This window comes from Malaclemys terrapin, chromosome 5 (genome assembly GCF_027887155.1).
Source record: "Malaclemys terrapin pileata isolate rMalTer1 chromosome 5, rMalTer1.hap1, whole genome shotgun sequence".
Taxonomy (NCBI): domain Eukaryota; kingdom Metazoa; phylum Chordata; order Testudines; family Emydidae; genus Malaclemys; species Malaclemys terrapin.
This window is the reverse complement of record NC_071509.1, coordinates 75,827,593-75,848,927: the sequence shown is the minus strand read 5'-3', so window position 1 is coordinate 75,848,927 and position 21,335 is coordinate 75,827,593. Positions and strand designations below refer to the sequence as shown.

The window sequence follows — 21,335 nt, the reverse complement described above, 5'->3', positions numbered from 1 at the left end:
AATACTCCAGATGGGGCACGCTTGAAAATGTCACAGATCTGCTCCCCCTGCCGGCCACCAGACAGACAGCTGTGAGCGGAATCCCACTTCTGGATCCCTGCATCTTTTAAGCTTCTAGATTTCTGCGGGCTGCAGCACTGCTTCCTCCCTGGGTCTCTGGCACATTTCCTAGACACCACTCTTCATCTGTTACTCCTTCATGGAAGTGATGCCCCTCAGCATTGGCCCCCAGATAAAGCACTGAACCCCCTCAAGGTAGCTCAGTAACTCAAACAACCCTTATCCCAGACTCCTACTGAAGGTGAGCCTTCTAAGTTACAGTTTAAGTTTTTCAGGGGGAACATAGTATGTGTAGCATATACAGCAGGGGTAGGCAACCTATGGCTTGTGTGCCAAAGACGGCACACGAGCTGATTTTCAGTGGCACTCACACTGCCCAGGTCCTGGCCACCGGTCCGGCGGGCTCTGCATTTGAAATTAATTTTAAATGAAGCTTCTTAAACATTTTATAAATGTTATTTACTTTACATACAATAGATTAATTGTATATTATAGACTTATGGAAAGAGACCTTCTAAAAACATTAAAATGTATTACTGGCACACGAAACCTTATATTAGAGTGAATAAATGAAGACTCGGCACACCACTTCTGAAAGGTTGCTGACCCGATATACAGACTTGAACACAGCACTGCTCTTCAACAGCATGAGAAAGATACAGGTCTCTACAAAATAAACACTACATACATTTCCTCTCACTCTAGCTCACCCTTCCCTTGGGAGACTGTTCAGGCAGGGTCTCCCTCTCCCTACCGCTATTTCCCTCATCTTAAACTGGTAAAAAATGACTTTAGACCAAATAGAGTAGCTTCTGCCCCTTACAGACAAGTCCATGGTCAGCCTCCCAAGGTGATCCCAGACAGATCAGGTGACTTACCAGGTGACTTACTGCATACCAGGTGACTGTTGCTAAGCAAGTTGGCTCCCAACCAGGAGAACTGGTTTATTGCTGGGAGATATTTTGGTCTACAATTATTATATTTCAATGGTGGTACATTTAAGTCAACTCCTCTCCCATTATCTCTTTCCCCCCTAACCTTTGGAAATCTAGTTCAACAGGTCAAAAGTAAAGAAACCAACTGTGATGCTTTCAGACTAGATATCAGCTCATGCCAAGGCCCCTAGGCCTCAAATGAACACTGACAAATGCCTAGCTGGAAGCCTGTCTGGCTCCCATGTGTTAGTATTAGTAAAACAGATTAGAGTTAAGAATGTGTTTAGTCTTTCAGGGTGACCAGACATCCCATTTTTAAAGAGACATCCCATTTTAAAGCCCTCCTGCAGGTGTCCTGACTTTCTTAAAAACAGGCAAATTGTCCCATATTTCCTCCCCCTCCCCCCCGCCCCAAATCAGTACCGGCAGGTCCTGCTGCAGGCCAGATCCCTGCTCACCAGCTGCCCACCCACCAGCAGTGAATGTGGGTGGGTCCAGGGGCTGACAATGGGAGGGGGGTGCAAGACCCATGCTGCCAACCCATCAGCCCTTTGTGTGCTCCCCCTCCTGTTGTCCTCTTCCTGCTTTACCCCTTCACCCCTCCCTCTTCACCCCACTGCTCCTCCATATCCAGCGCATCTTGCTCCCAATGCTGTGTGGAGAACCAGCCCCTGGTCAGAGTGCTTGGCTCACCAGCAGGCTCCTTCTTCCCCCCCCCCCCCCCCACTGCCTCTGGCTGGAAAGCTGAAGACCACTCTAGCCCAGTGCCCCCTTCCAGGAGAAGCTGAGCTCTGCATGTGTCAAAGCCTCACACAGTACTGGCATGGGGTAGCCTCTCCACCTCTTAGCTAAACTCTGGATGGGTGGGGGGGGTGGAAGGAGAGGAAGAGAGCGATGGACGCGCTGCAAAGCAATTGCCAATCTGTTCCCACCCTGAACCTGCAAGCTCCACAGCAGCCAGCCCCAGGGCAGGGACATAGCACCTTCTTCACCCTCTACCCCCAGGGAGCAGGGGGCTGCTCCACCTCTCTGGTCAGGTTCACTGAAACCCCTGCAATCAAGTTCCCTGGGCCCTGGTGCACAATGCATTCTTAGGGCTTAACCCCTTCCTGATTACGCTGTAGCCAGGGGGGTGGGGGAGGGAGGAGGGACACAGGAGACTGGGTTATGTCAGTGGCCAGCAGCAGCCTGGAGGTGTTAGCTGCCTTTTGACATTGTGCAGGCAGAAAGAAAGAAGCTGCTTTCAGCTTGGGGAGGGGGGGAGGGGAAGAGCGAGAGAAAAGAAGAAGAAGAGGAGAAGGGGAAGAGATGAACTCTGCAAAGACATGGGCCAGGTCCTCCCTTATGCCCCCCTGCAGCTGGAAGCAGCCCCCATCCCTTCCCTCCTGCACAGTGCTGAAAGGCTGCTGCTGGCCATCTTCTGGTGTGAACACTGGCAGAAATTGTGTGTGGGGGGGGGGGGGGGGGGAGGGAAGAAATGTGACCCTGCATGCCCCCCTACACATTGCCTCAGGAAGACATGGCACCAGGTGAGGTGGGTCGGTCCCGGGGGCCCAGGCATGGAGGGTGGAGAGCACTCAGCAAGGAGGGTCAGTCACCCCTCCCCATGTGAGCCTAAAGCCTTAAAGATAAGAAGGTAAATAGAAAGGATCCAACTACACAGTACTTCTTTTTAACTGGGGCTCAGTCAACTTCATGTTAATTTGAAAGTTTGTACGGCATAGTTCTGATTGATTGCCATTGAACTCGCCCAAATACGAGTAATTTTACTAGGGGCCATGTATTCAGCATAGGGAAATATGGTCACCCTAGTTTTTAATGAAATGCTTGTAGGATGCTGCATGTATTAAGCTTGCTTATAAACAGCTGTACCACATGTTATAAAGGTAAATATTTAAGTGTTTGCTCTAAAACTAAACCCTCACAGTAAGGAGAGAAGAATTACCAAGTGGGAAATACTAGTTTACCACAAGAGGTGTCATCTCCTGCCCAACAAAAGAAAGCCTGTAAACATCAGACAAGCCATTATGGCACATCAGTGGACAAAAGACTTCATTGATTGCTCCCTCAAGACCAATGAAGAGGAGATAAACATTCAGCCCATCATCTTGAGTTGGGGGGGGGGGGGGGGGGGGAGAAGAATAAAAATCCCTGTCAAGAAGAAATTGTTATCCCTGTCCTGCTTGGACTTCAGGGAGTGGGCAAGACTTCTAAACATAAACAAGAGATCCCTGGTTGTTTGGCGTGGGTTAGTCCTAAAGGACATACAGAGCTTGCATGCTACAGCAGCTTCTATTAGTCTTAGGTTTCAAAAAGTAACTCATTTGTGTGTGCGCGCACATGTTCACCTGCTTTAACCTTGTAAATAACTAATTTCTTTTTCCTAGTTAATAAACCTTTAATTATAGAATTAGCTACAAGCATTGTCTTTGGTGAGAGATAATAAGGTGCACTTGACCTGGGGTAAGTGAATGGTCCTTTGGGACTAGGAGTAACCTGAATATTGTTGTGATTTAGGGACCACCTATCACAAAGACAGGCTTCCCTGGGTGGCAAAATAGATCAGAATACCCAAGGGGACTGTCTGCAATTCCATGTTAAGGCTATTATAATGCTTTCAGAATTCGCACTTGATACATGGTTAGTGAAATCTCAGCTTGGTGTCTGTGCCTTGCTTCTTAGCAGTCTATCCTGAGGTTGGTACTCCCACTCATGAGCCACTCCAGACTGCTTGAGACCCATATCCAAAATTGAGTCTACAGTCTGGTCAAGACATACTGAGTTCAAAATCTCATACAGAATTCCTACATTGTACAGGCAGATTCCCCAAATCTCACCATCTCCAGTACACTATGCTTCAATAGTTCAGACTGTCCTTATTGGCCCTATTTCAGCCACAACTATTCTAGTCCCAGTGTGGACAAACATTAGCTAGAACTATTCAGCTAGTCTTCCCCACACTGTCCCACAGGGCACCAGCAGCCCTTCAGAGTTCCCTAAAATGCACAGGGCAGAGCTAGTACGGAAGTGGAGCAAACAAGATTCAGCACAGTTAATATGGATGTGCTAAGTCACCAGTTTTCAGATTACCTTTACACAAAACAGGAGGTCAACAAGATTTGTTTTATGTAGCATCTCACATTAGGCTTCCAAGAGCCCTATTTAATTATGAGGATAACGGAAGCCATTCGGCTGTTAGCAACTCCTCACCTTTGAGATTAGAATCCATTTTGAGAGGTCACATGGGCTGTGACAAACTTTATCCCAAGACACTAAGTACTGCAGGACCTTTAAAACTAGTTACATTTAATAGCACACTGGTGACGTCAAACAATTGTTCTAGACCAGAGCACACTGACTGTTCAGTTTCTTCTCTCCCTGCAAGATAAAACTCTAGAAGCCCTATCAATTTTAAGCAAGGACAACAAACATGGACCTCTGAGGCCTGGATAGCCAACATTTTGGATTTTTTATTTAATACATTTTAAAAGATTATGCCTCTTTAAGATTATGACAACCCGTGTTCAGGCTTAACCATACTATAATTAAAATAATTTTACAAACATGCAGCATTAATGAGCCCTCAATTTGTGTGCAAAATGTGCTTTAATTATATGAAGAAAGGGGAAACAACTGTTTTCTGAGATCAATTCAAATTTTATAAATCGGTCATGTCATGTTTTGCAATAAGCGGCTATATTGTTTTCAGTCTTTGCAATGGAGCAAGTGCTGACATTTACATTTTTCCAAAAGGAAGTACTCAGTTTGTGTTGGACAGAAAGCTTTTGCTTTATTTACTTTTAAGGTCAGTTTCAGGGGCAGACCCACACAACCACCCCCTATTTGAACTAATTCATTCGAAACTGAAAAACCAAATCAGGAATTGAGAGAGCTGCAAAGTTTGTTTTCTTCCAATGTATGAAGAGGAATCGGGTGGGAGAGGAGGATCTCTAATACCTCTAAAACCTGACAATCTGGATGCTTATTCAGTGGTATTTAGGGGTCTAAACATGCAGATAAGTGCCTACTGGGATATGCAAAAGAACACAAGTACCTTGAAAATCTTGCCTATGGTGACCAGAAACAATCAATTCACTAGCTACAGTCAAGAGCTGATTTGTTTAATGACAGTATCTTAAATGCCTTGATACATAGAAAGGTAAGTTTAACAATATCATACCACCACTATATAAATCCATGGGACAGCCACACCTTGAATACTGCAGGCAGTTTCGGTTGCCCTATCTCAAAAAAGATATTAGAATTTGAAAAGGTGCAGTGAAGGGCAAAAAATTATTAGGGATATGGAACCTCTTCCACATGAGGAGAGACTGGGACTGTTCAGCTTAGCAAAAAAGAAGAGAGTGAATGAACGTGAGAGAGAGAGAGAGAAATAGGACAGAGGTCTATAACATAATGAATGGTGTGAGGAAAAAAGTGAATAAGGAAGTGTTATTTACTCCCTCACATGACAAGAGCCAGAGGTCACCCACTGAAAATTAATAGGCAGCAGGGTTTTAGACAAACTGAAGGATGTACTTCTTCTCACAAAGCACAGTCAACCTGTGGAACTTGTTGCCAGGTGATGTCAAAATATATCTGATTCTTTTTCTAAATCTAGTTAAGTTAATGGAGGATTGGCCCATCAGCAGCTATTAGCCAAGATGGTCACAGATGTAACTCCATGCTCCAGATATCCTTAAACCTTCAAGTGCCAGAATCTGCTATTGCTCAACAGGGATGGATCACTCAAAGTTGCCCTGTTTTGTTCATTCTCTCTGAAGTGTCTGGCACTGGTCACTGTCAGAGACAAGCTATTGGGCTAGCTGGACCATTGGTCTGACTCAGTGTGGCCATTTTTCTGGTCTACGTTTTAAAGTTTTAAAATGCTGTTTATGTGTTTCATTGAATTTTGATCTCCATTTAAATGTAGCTTGACAAATTCAAAGTTAAAAAAATAATCTAGTAAATAAAAATGTCATTCACCATTTAACATTAAAAAGTAAAAAAGGAGTCTGAGTAAATGCTCTATCAAATTTATAGTAAAGGCTATTTTTAATTGAAAGTTGATGAGTTTTAATGATTATACCAAACAATGAGAATGATCTGTTTAGGAAATTGAAGTACGAAGGCAACACAAGATTAAAGTCACTTATTTAAATCAAGGTTCCCTGCTTTACTGATTGTAAACTGTGATTAAAAGCAGCAACTTAAAATTTAACATTGCAAAAGTATAGGTTCAGATTAGATGTATAGCGCCTCAACCAGATTGAAGAAAGATTTAAAAAGCCAGGTGATTTAAGTCAGTGAGATCAAACCCTCCAGCCACTTTACAACTCAAAGCTATGGCAAGCAACAGTGGTATAGAAGCCACATCAGGGAAAATAAGGAGACTTCTCTCTCAATTTAGTAGTTCTTCCACTTGAGGAAGCTAGACACACCATAATATTTCATATTCAAGAGATTCTTTGCAGCTATAAAGTACTAGCAATGTATCATTAGGAGAAACTGCAGAGATTCTTCTTAGAAACCAACCTGGTTGGGCACATGCCTTTTTGGGTCTTTATGAGCATATCTGTGGCCCCGCCCACACACACACTTTTTTTTTTTAAGATGACAGTTTTCCAGCTTTAGTTTTACCTTTGAAGATCGAGGAAGTCTGGTCTTCTAAGGACAGGGTCACCTGTAAAGAGACTCATGGCCTTGTCTACATTAGAAGTTTTACTGATTCACTTTATTGTAAGCCATGCTAAAAGCAAACGAATAAAAACAGAGATTCTAGGCTGCACCTGCAGGTTCACAGAAAGGAGTCTTAGGGGACGAGGGTGCAGTGATGCAAGCCCCTTTCCAATTCTGGGATGCTCCCAACAAAGAATCTTGGCTGCCCTATTGGATAGCAGCCCAGATAACCCTATTACCTAGACTTGGCAGAATGTGTTTGTTAATATCCGTTTTTATTTTTAGCCTTCCTCCCTCTCCTGATTTGTATCTATTTTAGTAGATTTTTGCAGCAGCACTGCACAGGCTCTACACAGCTGGTGACACCAGATCCCTGTAGGCACAAGAAAGGCTGCAGTCTTGGCAGGGCAGATCAGATCCCCAGCCAGGGCCATGAGGATGACAAACCCCATCTGTGAGGGAGACCAGCCCACTGGTAAAAAGCTCCTGCCCAGGAATGGCCACCGCACACCCAGCCAGCGGGTGGAGCTGTGACGACAGGCCTGCAGAGAGCTCCCTGGGTGGCCAGTGACACCAGATACCTACAGATGCAAGGTGTGGAGAAGGCTGTGCTTGGTCAACTGTTACCATGGCACCCCTTCCCTTCTCTCCCCCCCACCCCACTCAGTTTCAGCATGCCAGGTGAAATTAACCTGTGATGACTAATCTGGCCAAGCCTACCATACAGCGCAAGCAACAGAAAACTTCCCTCCTGACCCCTGTTCCAGGGTTTGCAAGGGGAATTCTGCCCCGACAAACAAAAGGGTTTTATGGCTCATGTATGTGGTTATAAGAGCCTACAGCTGGTTTTCAACACAAAATTGGGTCATCAAAATTAGTTCAAAGGTGTTGGGGCTGGTTGGGCTCAGGTCTCCGCTATAGGCACTGCAACCTGGTGCACAGGTTTGCATCACTGCTCAAATATGGACCAGCTGCCTCTTCATCATGACAATGGGGGCGAGGGGGCAGCCATGCCAACTCTGTATGAGTAGCATTGTTACAACTTGGTGCATTGGGTAACACCACTCACACAAATTTGGCCTGGCCAGCCCGCTATTGCCATGATGATGGGGCAGTTGGGCCAAACCTGAGTTGTGCTGCAACTCCAGAGGTCCCAAAGCCCACAGTGGGAAGCCACAGGACAGGAGCCAAGGGGGAAGTGGTAGATCTGTTTGCATTAGATGTAGCAGCTCACTTGGATGGTGGGGGGTGGGTGGGGATTCTGGGGGTCCTGGCTATTCCCTCCTAACCTGCCCCTTCTTTCTACAGGTATGGGGGAAGAGTAGTCTCCTGCTTTGGCTTCCATGTCACATTCTCTGGTAAAAACTGGCCCCCAATGTACCAACACAACAGACCCCCCCCCCCCCCTTAGCCATGTAACACCCACATCTTCCATATAACTTGCCCTGCCCCCCCCCACTCCAGCTTTGTGACTCCCAGCCCCTAGATCTTCCCCTACTTCACCTCAGCCCCTTCTGTCCCCCAGCCCTTAATTTGCCCCACCCCCATGGGATGCAGGGAGCTGTGTATGGGGGGGGGGGGAAGAGATCTCTCAGCTTACCACCCAGACTCACTTCCCAGTGGAGGGGGTTCCCCATCTGTTAACATCTGGCTGGAATCTAGCTCTGCACCCCCTCCCACCCCAAATCTCCTGTAGGAGTGCACTGGGTCATGACAGGCCATCAAGGTTTTCAAAATGGGTCCTGAGCCCAGAAAGGCCCCCTGCAGGGAGAATCCTTCCCTTAGGCCTTGTCTTCAGTAGGTACAGATGCATTTAAGTATATGCAAGTCAACATGTACCAAGAGAAAAAAAAATCTCACTTAGGCCGGGTCTATACTGGAAAACACTATTCATGTAGAAGCAGTTTATACTGGCAAAAGATCTTATACCAGTTGCCCAAGCAAAGCAAGATGTAGCTATACCAGCATAAAAGTGCTTTTGCTGGTACAGCTACATTTATATTAGGGCCTGTGCGGATATGGAAACATCAGACCCCAGTAACCAACATTATTATACCAGCAGAAACCCTAGTGTAGACGTGGCCATAGAGTCTGTAGGTGCTATGATTCATTTCTCTCTCCTTGCCAGGGAAAGTTTGCTACTTCACTTGCCACCCCCCCCCCCCCACATGCATACCAAATTTCTGCTCAATACTGCTTTTAGAATTTTAAATACAAATGTTTTCACTTAAGTACTTCTATGCATGGGCTAGTTAGATGGTCTGATGTAGTGCTTTTAAGTTTAACCCCTTGAGACAGGATAGATAAAAAAGCCATTTCTAAAAATGTAAATTACAAGATTACTTTAAATAAGCATATTTTTTAAATTATGACAACCCATAGTAAGCCGTTCACTATAAGATGTTAGAATGGTTTCAATTAAATAAGATGTTTGCTTCCAAGTTTTCAAGAAAGCCGAACTGAACTGGTGGAAGTTACTAGCCCTGCGCCTGCAACCATGTATTTTTCACTTTTAGAGAAAGTTTAATAGTCCCTGTGACGGGTTGGATCACAGAAACCCCCTTGGGAGCTGCCACCCAATGTGCAAAGACTACTCCTGCTTCTGTTTTCCCTACCAGCTCAGGACTCCAGCACCCTGTCTTGCTGAGCCAGCCACTCCTGTCTGGCTCTAACACAGAGCCAGGGTCTGAATCACTTGTCCCAAAGCTGCCTGAAAACAGTTTACCTGAAGGCAGCTCACAGTAGTGTGCTTGTCTTTAGCACTCAGATGCCCAACTCCCAATGGGGTCTAAACCCAGATAAATCAGTTTTACCCTGCATAAAGCTTATGCAGGGCAAACCCAGAAATTGTTCGCCCTCTATAACACTGATAGAGAGATATGCACCGTTGTTTGCTCCCCCAGGTATTAATACATACTCTGAGTAAGTTACTAAATAAAAAGTGATTTTATTAAATACAGACAGTAGGATTTAAGTGGTTCAGAGTAGTAACAGACAGAACAAAGTAAGTTACCAAGCAAAATAAAACAAAATGTGCAAATCTATGCCTAATCAAACTAAATACAGATAATCTCACCCTCAGAGATGCTTCAGTAAGTTTCTCTCAGACTGGACACTTTTCAGGCCTGGGCACAATTCTTTCCCCTGGTACAGCTCTTGTTGCAGCTCAGGTGATAGCTAGGGGATTTTTCATGATGGCTCTTCTCTCCTCTTGTTCTCTTCCACCCCTTTATATATCTTTTGCATAAGGCGGGAACCCTTTGTCCCTCTGAGTTTCCACCCCCCCCCCCCCACTGGAAAAGCACCAGATTAAAGATGGATTCCAGTTCAGGTGACATGATCACATGTCACTGCAAGACTTCATTACTCACTTGCCAGCACACACATATACAGGAAGACTCACAGGTAAAGACAGCCATCTGCAGACAATGGGAGTCATCAAGATTCCAAACCATCCTTAATGGCCCACACTTTACATAATTACAATAGGCCCTCAGAGTTATGTTTTATATTTCTAGTTTTAGATACAAGAGTGGTACATTTCTACAAATAGGATGATCACACTCAGTAGATTATGAGCTTTGTAATGATACCTTACAAAGCATATCCCAGTTACATTACATTCACTTATATTTTTATAAAACCATATAGACTGCACAATGTCACAGTCCCTTACTAAATAAAGATTAGAAATAGTTACATAAGACATTAAAAAGGTTAAATTTACTCAAGAATTAATTATACTCCAGACCACCCGAAATTAGTCTTATGCTGCACATACATTTAGGAGAATTTACAGAATATTTGTTTTAAGGAACCTATACAACCCATTGAGGTTTGTCCATTAATCAGGTTGAGAGATTAGGAGTCAGATGAACTTTGAGCTTTACAACAATTTGGGGCTTGTTTACCCAGAGTTGCACTATCTAAAGTTTTATTTTTGTATAAAAATAAGCACAAGAGGCAGTATGCATGCTTATTTTGATTTATATGAGGCTTATTTTGTTTCATCTTGAGCCTGTTACAAACATGTTTAAACTAAACTAAAATAAACCATTTAAATTGAAGTTAAGAGTGCTCATGCACCAGGTTGGTTAAACCACTGGTGTTGCCTATAGAAGAGTTCCTAATACACCTCTACCCCAATATAACGCTGTCCTCAGGAGGCAAAAAAAATAATAAATAAATCTTACTGCGTTATAGGTGAAACCGCATTATATCGAACTTGCTTTGATCTACCAGAGTGTGCAGCCCTGCCCCCTCCGGAGTGCTGCTTTACCACGTTATATCCGAATTCGTGTTATATCGGGTCACATTATATCGAGGTAGAGGTGTATGTGGATACAAAGAATTAGATCATCAGTAAAGGTTGGTTTCATTGTACACACAAAAGCCAAGAAAGTATTTCCATTGATAATTAAAATTTATAGACAACCACTTATTTTTGCCTGAGGGGAGGGATAGCTCAGTCGTTTGAGCATTGGCCTGCTAAACCCAGGGTTGTGAGTTCAATCCTTAAGGGGGCCACTTAGGGATCTGGGGCAAAATCAGTACTTGTTCCTGCTAGTGAAGGCAGGGGGCTGGACTCAATGATCTTTCAAGGTCCCTTCCAGTTCTAGGAGATAAAATAAATTAATGGAGATATCCTATTTAAAGATATTTATTTTGTATATTTTGACATGCTAATTTGTTAACCATTACAAATATTTATGTTTTTGAATCTCAACATCTATTAAATAATTCCCAAGATTTCATGCAACTGAATAAATTGAGAAAAATATAAAAAAGTGATTATGTTTTAAGCAGATAACATCAAAAACAAATAAACCCAATTCTGCCAGGCCTACTAGTAAGTAAAGTCACAGGTAGAAGATAACCAAATTTAAGGAATGGTTATAGTTGTGACTGGTTTGACCCCCTTCTGGGATGCCACCTGACGTACTGGGATTTCATAGAGCTTCTCCTGCTCAACCATCCTGGGTTTTGCTGAATTAGGCTCTCCGGCCTCTTGCACACACACAGGTAATGCCACACCCCGCTACAGACACAAACTGAAGTCACCTCTGTGTGAGAGGACTCCCCCAGCACTCACGTGCACACCCCCTTTGAGAGATAAACCCAAAATAATACAGTCTTGTGCTATAGAAAAACCTGCCCTCTTCCTCAACTTGAAGAGAGATGTGCATGACTTCTTGCCCCCTACCCCGTTAGAAATTACATAAACTGGGTTATATTATAAACAAGAAAAGTTTAACTAAGTGGTTAAAAAGATAGCAAACAGAACAAAGCAGATTACTAAGCAAATAAAACCAAACACACAAATTAAGCTTGTTTCCCTAAAGATAGTATTTCTCACCCTAGATATTATTGCAGACAGATTACAGAAAGTCTTGAAAAGGCAGCTGCACTTGTCTCCCTGTTGAGACCTCAGGTACTATTACTTACAACAGGGGTTGGCAACCTACGGCACGTGAGCCAATTCTGAGCGGCACGCTGCCTGCCCAGTGAGAGGAGGGGGCGGAGGGGCCGGAAAGCGCCACGCTGGGGGAAGAGGAGGAAAGCTTGGCTGCCGCAGGACCAAGTTTCTATCTCCTGCCCCTGCAGGGGAGAGTGGTGGTGGGGGTCCCGGCCCCCTGCCCCACTCAGCCCCCCCCGCCCACCGTTCTTCCCTGTGGGGACAGGAGGCAGAAGCTTGGTCCTGCAGCAGCCAAGCACCCCCTCTCCCCAGTTTTTTCCCCACAACGTGGTGCATTCTGACCCCTCCTCCTCCCCCCTCTCCCTGCTGGCGACAGCCCTTGCGAGGGGGAGCCGAGCGGCAGCATGCTCCCTGCTCTATAGAGGAGGCAGAGAGAGGTAGGGACGGGCCTTGGAGAAGGGGGTGGAACAGGGCATATCCCTTCCAGCCCCCTGCCATGAGCTGCTCAGGGCATGGGGCTGGGAGCACCCCATGAGCCGAGCACCTCAGCCCCCTGCCCTGACCCCACACACACACACCCCAGCCTTCTGCCCTGACCTTGAGTTGCCCCCAACACCCAGCCTTCTACCCTGCACCCCCCCACACCTCCCCCCAGCCCTCTGCCCTGACCTCTCCCCAACAGCCAGCCTTCTGCCCTGCACCTCCACACAAACCCCAGTCCTCTGCCCTGACCTCGAGTTGCCCCACTCAGCCCGCTGCAGGCCTAGGTGAACAGAATCCCAGGCTGGAAGCGGGCTGAGCAGGCTGGCGGCGTAAGATCAGCATTTTAATTTAATTTTAAAGGAAGCTTCTTAAACATTTTGAAAACCTTGTCTATTTTACATACAACAATAGTTTAGTTATACAATATAGACTTATAGAGAAGACCGTCTAAAAAACTTAACATGTATTACCGGCATGCGAAACCTTAAATTAAAGTGAATACATGAAGATTCGGCACACCACTTCTGAAAGGTTGCCTACCCTTGACTTACAAACTAGACGCCCTTCCAGCTTGGGCTCAACTCTTCTCTCCCCAGTTCAGTTCTTGCTTCCCCAGGTATTTTTCAGTGTCTCTTTGGGTGGGAAGGCAGAAGAGAGAACCCCGATGAGGTCACTCCACTGCCTTATATAGCCCTTGTGTATGGCAGGAACCCTTTGTCTCCCAGTGGAAGAACACTGGCATTCTGAGGGGTGGGTCCAGTAACGGGTGACTCAGACCAATGTCTCTGCAGGGCTGTGGCAGCCATTATTCATAGGCTGTCTGGAGTGTCCAAAGGAAGATTAAGCTCTTTCACAGTCTATTGTCTCTGCTAATGGCCTATTAGCCCTGTCTGGTTTTCCATTGTTGTACCTGAAGGGCTGGTTGGGGGTAACAAAGTAACATTTGAAATACAGATACATCATACAGAAATGATACAGGCATACAAATTGGATAATCATTCAGTAAATCATAACCTTTCCAATGATATCTCACATGAGCCATCTTGCATAAAGTATCTCAGTTATGTCAGACTGATATTATAAGCCTATTTTCATAAAGATAGGCAATGAAACATCACAATAGTCCTAGGATTATATACAACTCTAGCATCTAGACCAAGCGTGAGCAAGCTACATCCTGCCCTTGAGCGCCTGCCAGGGAACAGGGTCCGGGGCTTGCCCTGCTCTGTGTGTGCAGTGGCTCCGTGCGGCTCCCAGAAACGGCAGCATGTCGTCGTCCCCCGCCCCCGGCTCCTACATGTAGGGATAGCCAGGGGGCTCCACACATTGCTCTTTCCCAAATGCTGCCCCCACAGCTCCCATTGGCTGGGAGCCAATGTTGCAGGGACGGGGCAGCACGCAAAACTGCCTGGCCGCGCCCCTGCGTAGGAGCCGGAGAGGGGACATGCCACTGCTGCCAGGAGCTGTTTGAGGTAAATGCTGCCTGGAGTCTGCACCCCGACCCCCTCCCGGGCCCCAACACCCTGTCCCAGCCCCGATCCCCCTACCTAAACCCCTCAGTCCCAGCCCAGAGCAACCTCCTGCACCCCCAACCCCTCATACCCAGCCCCACCCCAGAGCCCACACCCACAGCTAGAACCCTAACCCCCCTCCCACACCCCAACTCACTGTCCCAGCCTGGGGCCTCCTCCTGCACCCTGAACTCCTCATTTCTGGCCCGACCCTAAGCCCACACCCCCAGCTGGAGCCCAGACCCTCTTCCACACCTCAACCCCCAATTTCGTGAGCATTCATGACCCACCATACAATTTTCATACCCAGATGTGGCCCTCGGACCAAAAAGTTTACCCATCCCTGATCTAGCCTATATCAAGGGCCAAACCCACCTTGCTGGCTACCCACTCCTACTGCCACCTGGCCCTCTCAGCCTCCCTTCAACAGCAGCCCACATAGGAATGGGAAGTAGAAGTGCCAGTTGATTAAGACTAAGAGGGTAAAAAGAGAAGAAATGTCCCCGTCCCCCGAGTCCACTATTATACCATCACCCTACATCAGTTGTGTCTGTTTATGCAGGTCTTCTGGACCACAAAATAATACTGCCAGGACTTCAGGATCTATAGAATTGGGACACCAACACCCTTAAAAAGGATCTGGAATCCCACTACCCTACACCTTCCAAAATTCTTCCCCTCCCTACCAGTAGATTCTGATATTATCCCGCTTAGAACACCACATTAGGATAAATTTTAAAGAGGCATCTGTAGTGAATTGCTCAATCAGTAACATGCTTAAATAGATAAGAAGAAAATGATCACCTGGGTTCTACTGCTGACTGTAAGGTTAGCAGTCAACAAAACCAGCACAACCTACACTATAATTTTATATGAAGCACCTGGACTCTCTCACAATACTGAGACATGTCTCCAACCCTACCCTAATACAGCTAGTCCCCCGAGCACACTGTGTCACAAGCCAAGACAGACTTCAGAATGCATCACAAAAAAAAAAAAAAAATACGGAGACGCAGTCCTGGTCCCCTTCCCCATTTCTGCTACAGAAGACATTGGAGGGCATACATATGCTATGAAGTGATGGATAACAGGAACCTAGCACTTCTAGGGGTGAACAGACCTTCAGATGGAAACCATGTGGCCTTCCAGGAAGGCCTAGGAGCTGCAGCCCAACATAGTACCAGAATCCCACAGATTTCTTGGGCCCAGTAACTTCAACCGTCACATACAGTTTCAATGGTTCAATAGCTGATCTGATCTCATCTTGTCCAGGCAGTGTTAAAACCCATCCTGCCAGGACAGTGAGCAACCAAAGCTGGTCTGTCCCTAAAGACTGCAGAACCCCCTAGGTTTTCAACTCTAAATATAAGGTCAAGGTTTGATAAGCTAATCCAGACACCTTCATTCCAAGCACTCCACATCAACCAAGAAAATCACCAAGGTTCACAGATGAACTGTGGGAGATAAAGTGCAGAGTAAGAAGTTTAGAAAGCCATTGGGGCAAAGGAAAGAAAAACCCCACACAAAACTCTGAACTCCTCTGCCAATAGAGCAGACACTTACATGACTGCATCATTGCCTTAAAGAAAGCAAAACTAGCCTCTGCAATTAACATGGCAGAATCACAACAAGCAGAACTATATTGCTTGGTCAACTCGCTAAGTCAACCCATAACCTCTCTCACTGTGGCTGATGCTTGGGTAACATATGAAGTACACAGAGAGCTAACTGGGATAGGAATGCTGGTTAGGATGGCATTTTCTAACTGAGTTTAGCTTCAACATGTGTTATGGGGCCAAAGAAGCCGGGGGGGGGGGAAGAGCAGGTGAGGAGAAGAGAGTATTAGAGCCTCAATCTGAGGAACTGATTTATGCATCTCCCAGCTGGTGAAAACCAGTGAAGAACAAATAGTCAATGCTCCTTCAGAGAAACACATTATCAAACTCCATGAAAAATGAGCATTGGCCACACTATATTTCAGGACAACAAACACTCAACTCTGAAGATCTTTCCAGCTACCATCCTGTTTCCTAGCCACTCATTCTGTCAAAATAAAAGCACTAACACTGTGCTCCCATGTTACTATAATACAAATGAAATCAGAAGGTGAATATTCACACTTCAACTGACTGAAGAGTACAAGATGTGGGTGTAATTTTGCAAATTTCATGTTAACAGCAAAAAATACCTACGAGTATGTATCACTTCCCCCTCTTACCAGGGCTACTAACCCATGACAAGTCTATGTTTTCAAACATTAATCTTTGCTACTGTAGTCAGCATAGTACTCTTAGTTTCTACATGAATGGCTAAATCTGATAGCTTCCAAGATACCCTGATGGCATGACAAGTGATCTATGAGAACAGGTATCATTACAGTGCAGTTCACTTATTGAGGCCTGGGCTACCTTTCTAGGTCAAAGCAGGGGGGGGGCACCCGCAGGAGGAGAAAGATGCAGGGAAGTCACATTTGTGTCTTGCTACTGCAGTTATGGTTTCAAGAGTACAAAAGCATCTCTTTATTCTAATTCTAGTTACTCTCACACCATAGATCCCCAGCTTCCAAAACCCTCCAGCCATATTTCCATGCCAGAATCATAAGTTATCTACATTTTGTTTGCAGCGATTGTGCATCTGGATAGCCAAATGCACAGATTTTAAAATTTTATTAAAGCTAATGTTAAAAAAAATATGTATATATAGGTTGGGAAAAGAGTGTCTGTACATCTGGGTATAGTGCTTATATTATCCACAAATATAAAGTTAGTTTTTAAAAGTTATGATACATAAGAGTACATAATTAGCAACAATCCAAATTTAGGTCAATAGATTTAACAATACAGTTTAGATAATAGAATCCAAATATTCGGGTACATCATTCATGAAAAGTTGTACGGGGATTTAGCTGTGGAAAGCAAAATATATCAATGAGTAGAGATTGTCCCTCAGTAATTGAGGATTAAGTTAGTTGGTTATTTAGAAAATACAATCCATGAGGAAAGTATTGGTTACTTTCCTGACTGTACTTCTCATCAGCACTCCAGCTCATCCCTCCAGGTATTGAGGATGTCCAGTGATGTGTTCTATGTAGATGTCCCTTGACCACCTGACTGTGTCGGACACCATGAGTTGCTGCATCAGCTGAGCAGAGTGTTGACCAATTCCACATTCTCTCAGCACTCACTCCTTACTGGGGTCCCATGCGCCTAAAGCTGACAATCAGTGCAGGTTTCTGGACCTGGTAATCCTTAGCTCTCAAGGTTTCAGCCAAAGGAGCATATTTCTCAAGTATCAGGGGGTAGCCGTGTTAGTCTGTGTCTACAAAAACAACAAGGAGTCTGGTGGCACCTTAAAGGCTAACAGATTTATCTGGGCATAAGCTTTTGTGAGTAAAAAACTCACTTCTTCGGATGCATAGAGTGAAAGTTACAGATGCAGGCATTATATACTGACACATGGAGAGAAGGGAGTTACTTCACAAGTGGAGAACCAGTGTTGACAGGGCCAATTCAATCAGGGTGGATGTAGTCCACTCCCAATAATAGATGAGGAGGTGTCAATTCCAGGAGAGGAAAAGCTGCTTCTGTAATGAGCCAGCCACTCCCAGTCCCTATTCAAGCCCAGATTAATGGTGTTGAATTTACAAATGAATTTTAGTTCTGCTGTTTCTCTTTGAAGTCTGTTTCTGAAGTTTTTTTGTTCAATGATAGTGACTTTTAAATCTGTAATAGAATGACCAGGGAGATTGAAGTGTTCTCTTACTGGCTTATGTATGTTACCATTCCTGATGTCAGATTTGTGTCCATTTATTCTTTTGCAGAAGGACTGTCCGGTTTGGCCAATGTACATGGCAGAGGGGCATTGCTGGCACATGATGGCATATATAACATTAGTGGATGTGCAGGTGAATGAGCCCTTGATGGTGTGGCTGATGTGGTGGGTCCTCTGATGCTGTTGCCAGAGTAGATATGGGGACAGAGTAGGCAACGAGGTTTGCTACAGGGATAGGTTCCTGGGTTGGTGTTTCTGTGGTGTGGTGTGTAGTTGCTGGTGAGTATTTGCTTCAGGTTTGGGGGTTGTCTGTAAGCGAGGACTGGCCTGCCTCCCAAGGTCTGTGAGAGTGAAGGATCATTTTCCAGGCTAGGTTGTAGATCGTGAATAATGCGCTGGAGAGGTTTTAGCTGGGGGCTGTATGTGATGGCCAGTGGTTTTCTGTTATTGTCCTTGTTGGGCCTGTCCTGTAGTACGTGATTTCTGGGTACCCGTCTTGCTCTGTCAATCTGTTTCCTCACTTCCCCAGGTGGGTATTGTAGTTTTATGAATGCTTAATAAAGATCTTGTAGCTGTTTGTCTCTGTCTGAGGGGTTGGAGCAAATTCGGTTGTATCTTAGGGCTTGGCTGTAGACAATGGATTGTGTGATGTGTCTTGGATGGAAGCTGGAGGCATGTAGGTACATATAGCGGTCAGTAGGTTATTTCTCTACCTTTTGAGCTCAGGCATCGTGGAAGGCCCGGGTCTTGTTCTCGAAGGGCACTGTACTATATCAACAGCTTATACATTTTAAGGTCAGAGTCTTTTGTGTATTAAATATCAGGGGGTAGCCGTGTTAGTCTGTATCTACAAAAACAACAAGGAGTCTGGTGGCACCTTAAAGACTAACAGATTTATTTGGGCATAAGCTTTCGTGAGTAAAAACCTCACTTCTTCGGATGCATAGAGTGAAAGTACTTTCACTCTATGCATCCGAAGTGAGGTTTTTACTCACGAAAGCTTATGCCCAAATAAATCTGTTAGTCTTTAAGGTGCCACCAGACTCCTTGTTGTTTTTGTGTATTAAATAGAGAACTTAAGTTTCATGGCCATTCCACTTCCTCCACATCCTTCTTAAGGAAGCAGCATTACCAAGTTTGGTACTATAGATAATCATCTATAATTTGGGTGGGGGTTGGGGGTGTTACTTAAGTTTATGCAGTGAAGTTGCTTCTGTGTTTATATACACATACATACATACACATACATACATATATATATACACACACACACACACAAAAGTGGTATCCCCTACAAGTGATGTTGTTTGAAAAAAATCAATCATGCATCAAAATACCAATCAGTATTTTACATGCTTACAAAAAAAAAAAAAAAAAAAAAAAAAAAAAAAAAGCGCAAATAGTGTTCCCCATTAGAGCCCAAATGGGACAACAGGAAAAGATTATGTAGGAACATAAATAAAAAGCCTCTGTCCTAAAAGCCTTTTCAGAATGAGTTTTAAATTGTTCAGTTTTGGAGTTTAACATAACCACCACTCCTTCGTACAAAAGCCCATTTGATCCACCTACAGTTATCTTTTAGCTGCTCTCAATCCTGTTTACCCACCCCACCACATATATTTCACTTCACTATGGGAGTTCCCCCCTTGCATCAATCCCCACAGGCCTCCTGAGCCCATATAGTGTTCTGAAAACTGAGGAGCTACACAAAACCACAAACAGAGAAGTCTTTCGTTGAATAAACTTTGGTATAATTTGTATATATAATGAATCTGTTTGGTTTTCTAATAAGCAAACAGATTCAGGCTGCCTTTTGGTTTTCCAACACATCAGTTTAAAAGACATGTGTCAATTACTTGTACTCCGTTGGACCCACGTTGTGGGGAAGATTTCTTAAGTCATTTCAAAATAACTAATAGTTAAAAAACCAAGGGGGTGGGGGAGAGAGTAAATCAGCAACATTACCTGCTGGATGCTAGTTTGTTGTTATAGGAACTTCTCGCCTGTTTCTTAAAAAAGCCTCCAGAGCACTTTTGCAAGAGTAGAATCATTAGTCTGACTGTGCAGTTGGGGAAACTGAGGTACATGTCACATGATGAGAAGTCTGCGCGGGGCTGGCCAAGAGAGGACCCAGCCCCGTGACTTCCCGTGCAGAGTCCCGACCCACGGGCCCATGCTCCTAAGAGGCAAGGCAGGCGCAGCCAAGAGTGAAAACCCAGGGAATCTAACGATTGCCTCCAAGCCTGCATTTGCGGAATGGACGCTATAGGGGGCTGCCACCGAGCCCGGGGTCCCGCACACCGCACAGCCGCGACCCCTCGGGGACCCCCGCGTGCTGCGCCAGCCGGGCAGAGCCCTCATTGCCAGACTGCGCCCCGATACTCACGTTATCCAGGTCCCGCTGCGGCCCCGCAGCTGCTTCCACCGCCATCTCCGCCAGCTGCCAGGCTGGGCTCCCCCGGCAGTAGCACCCCCACTGCCGTCCCCAGCTCTATTAATGGGCGACTCCCCTCCCGCAAGGGGCGGGCGGGCGAGGTTTTGCTGGTGCAGTTAAGGCCTAGGTCCGCCCCCCTGCCGCTAGCGGCTTTAAGCCCGCCCCCACGCCAGCCGCGCCCCACCCGCCGGCCGGCGCTCCCTGTCGGTGATTTCTAGGTAGCTGGGTCCCACCTGCCTCTTCTGCGCCGGCTCGCGGCTGCTTTAGCCGAGCCAGCAGCGGTTCTGTCTTAGCTAGCGCACGGGGAGGTCGGGGCTCGGCCCTGGTGCGCACGCCTGGGCTGTAATGTCTTGGCTGGCTGGGAAACCGCGTGCAACACCCGGCAACTGGCTTTGAGCTTTGCCGGTGGTTTGATCCAGCTGATATTTATTATAGTGTTAGAATCATACAATATTAGGGTTAGAAGATACCTCACGAAGTCATCTAGTCCAACCCCCTGCTCAAAGCAGGACCAACACCAACTAAATCATCCCAGCCAGGGCTTTGTCAAGCTGGGCTTTAAAAACGTCTAAGCTTTGTATTGAAGTACCGGGTTACAGCTCAAGCCTGGGTGCTACTTGCCGTACAAACAGGGGAGACAGTCATAGATTCATATATTCTAGGACTGGAAGGGACCTTGAGAGGTCATCGAGTCCAGTCCCCTGCCCGCATGGCAGGACCAAATACTGTCTAGACCATCCCTGATAGACATTTATCTAACCTACTCTTAAATATCTTCAGAGATGGAGATTCCACAACCTCCCTAGGCAATTTATTCCAGTGTTTAACCACCCTGACAGTTAGGAACTTTTTCCTAATGTCCAACCTAGACCTCCCTTGCTGCAGTTTAAACCCATTGCTTCTGGTTCTATCCTTAGAGGCTAAGGTGAACAAGTTTTCTCCCTCCTCCTTATGACACCCTTTTAAATACCTGAAAACTGCTATCATGTCCCCTCTCAGTCTTCTCTTTTCCAAAGTAAACAAACCCAATTCTTTCAGCCTTCCTT

At 45.5% G+C, this 21,335-nt stretch overlaps 1 protein-coding gene across 2 annotated transcripts in view; it reads right to left on the bottom strand.

The window, feature by feature from the left end:
- TMEM192 (transmembrane protein 192) overlaps window positions 1-20,432 on the bottom strand; it is a 44,962-nt gene extending 24,530 nt beyond the window's left edge. For both annotated transcript variants that reach the window (XM_054030419.1, XM_054030420.1), the window contains exon 1: window positions 20,242-20,432. In XM_054030419.1, the coding sequence (XP_053886394.1) occupies window positions 20,242-20,286 (45 nt within the window). In that variant the 5' untranslated portion in view covers window positions 20,287-20,432. The remainder of the gene's footprint in view (window positions 1-20,241) is intronic.
- Between the last annotated feature and the right edge of the window lie 903 nt (window positions 20,433-21,335).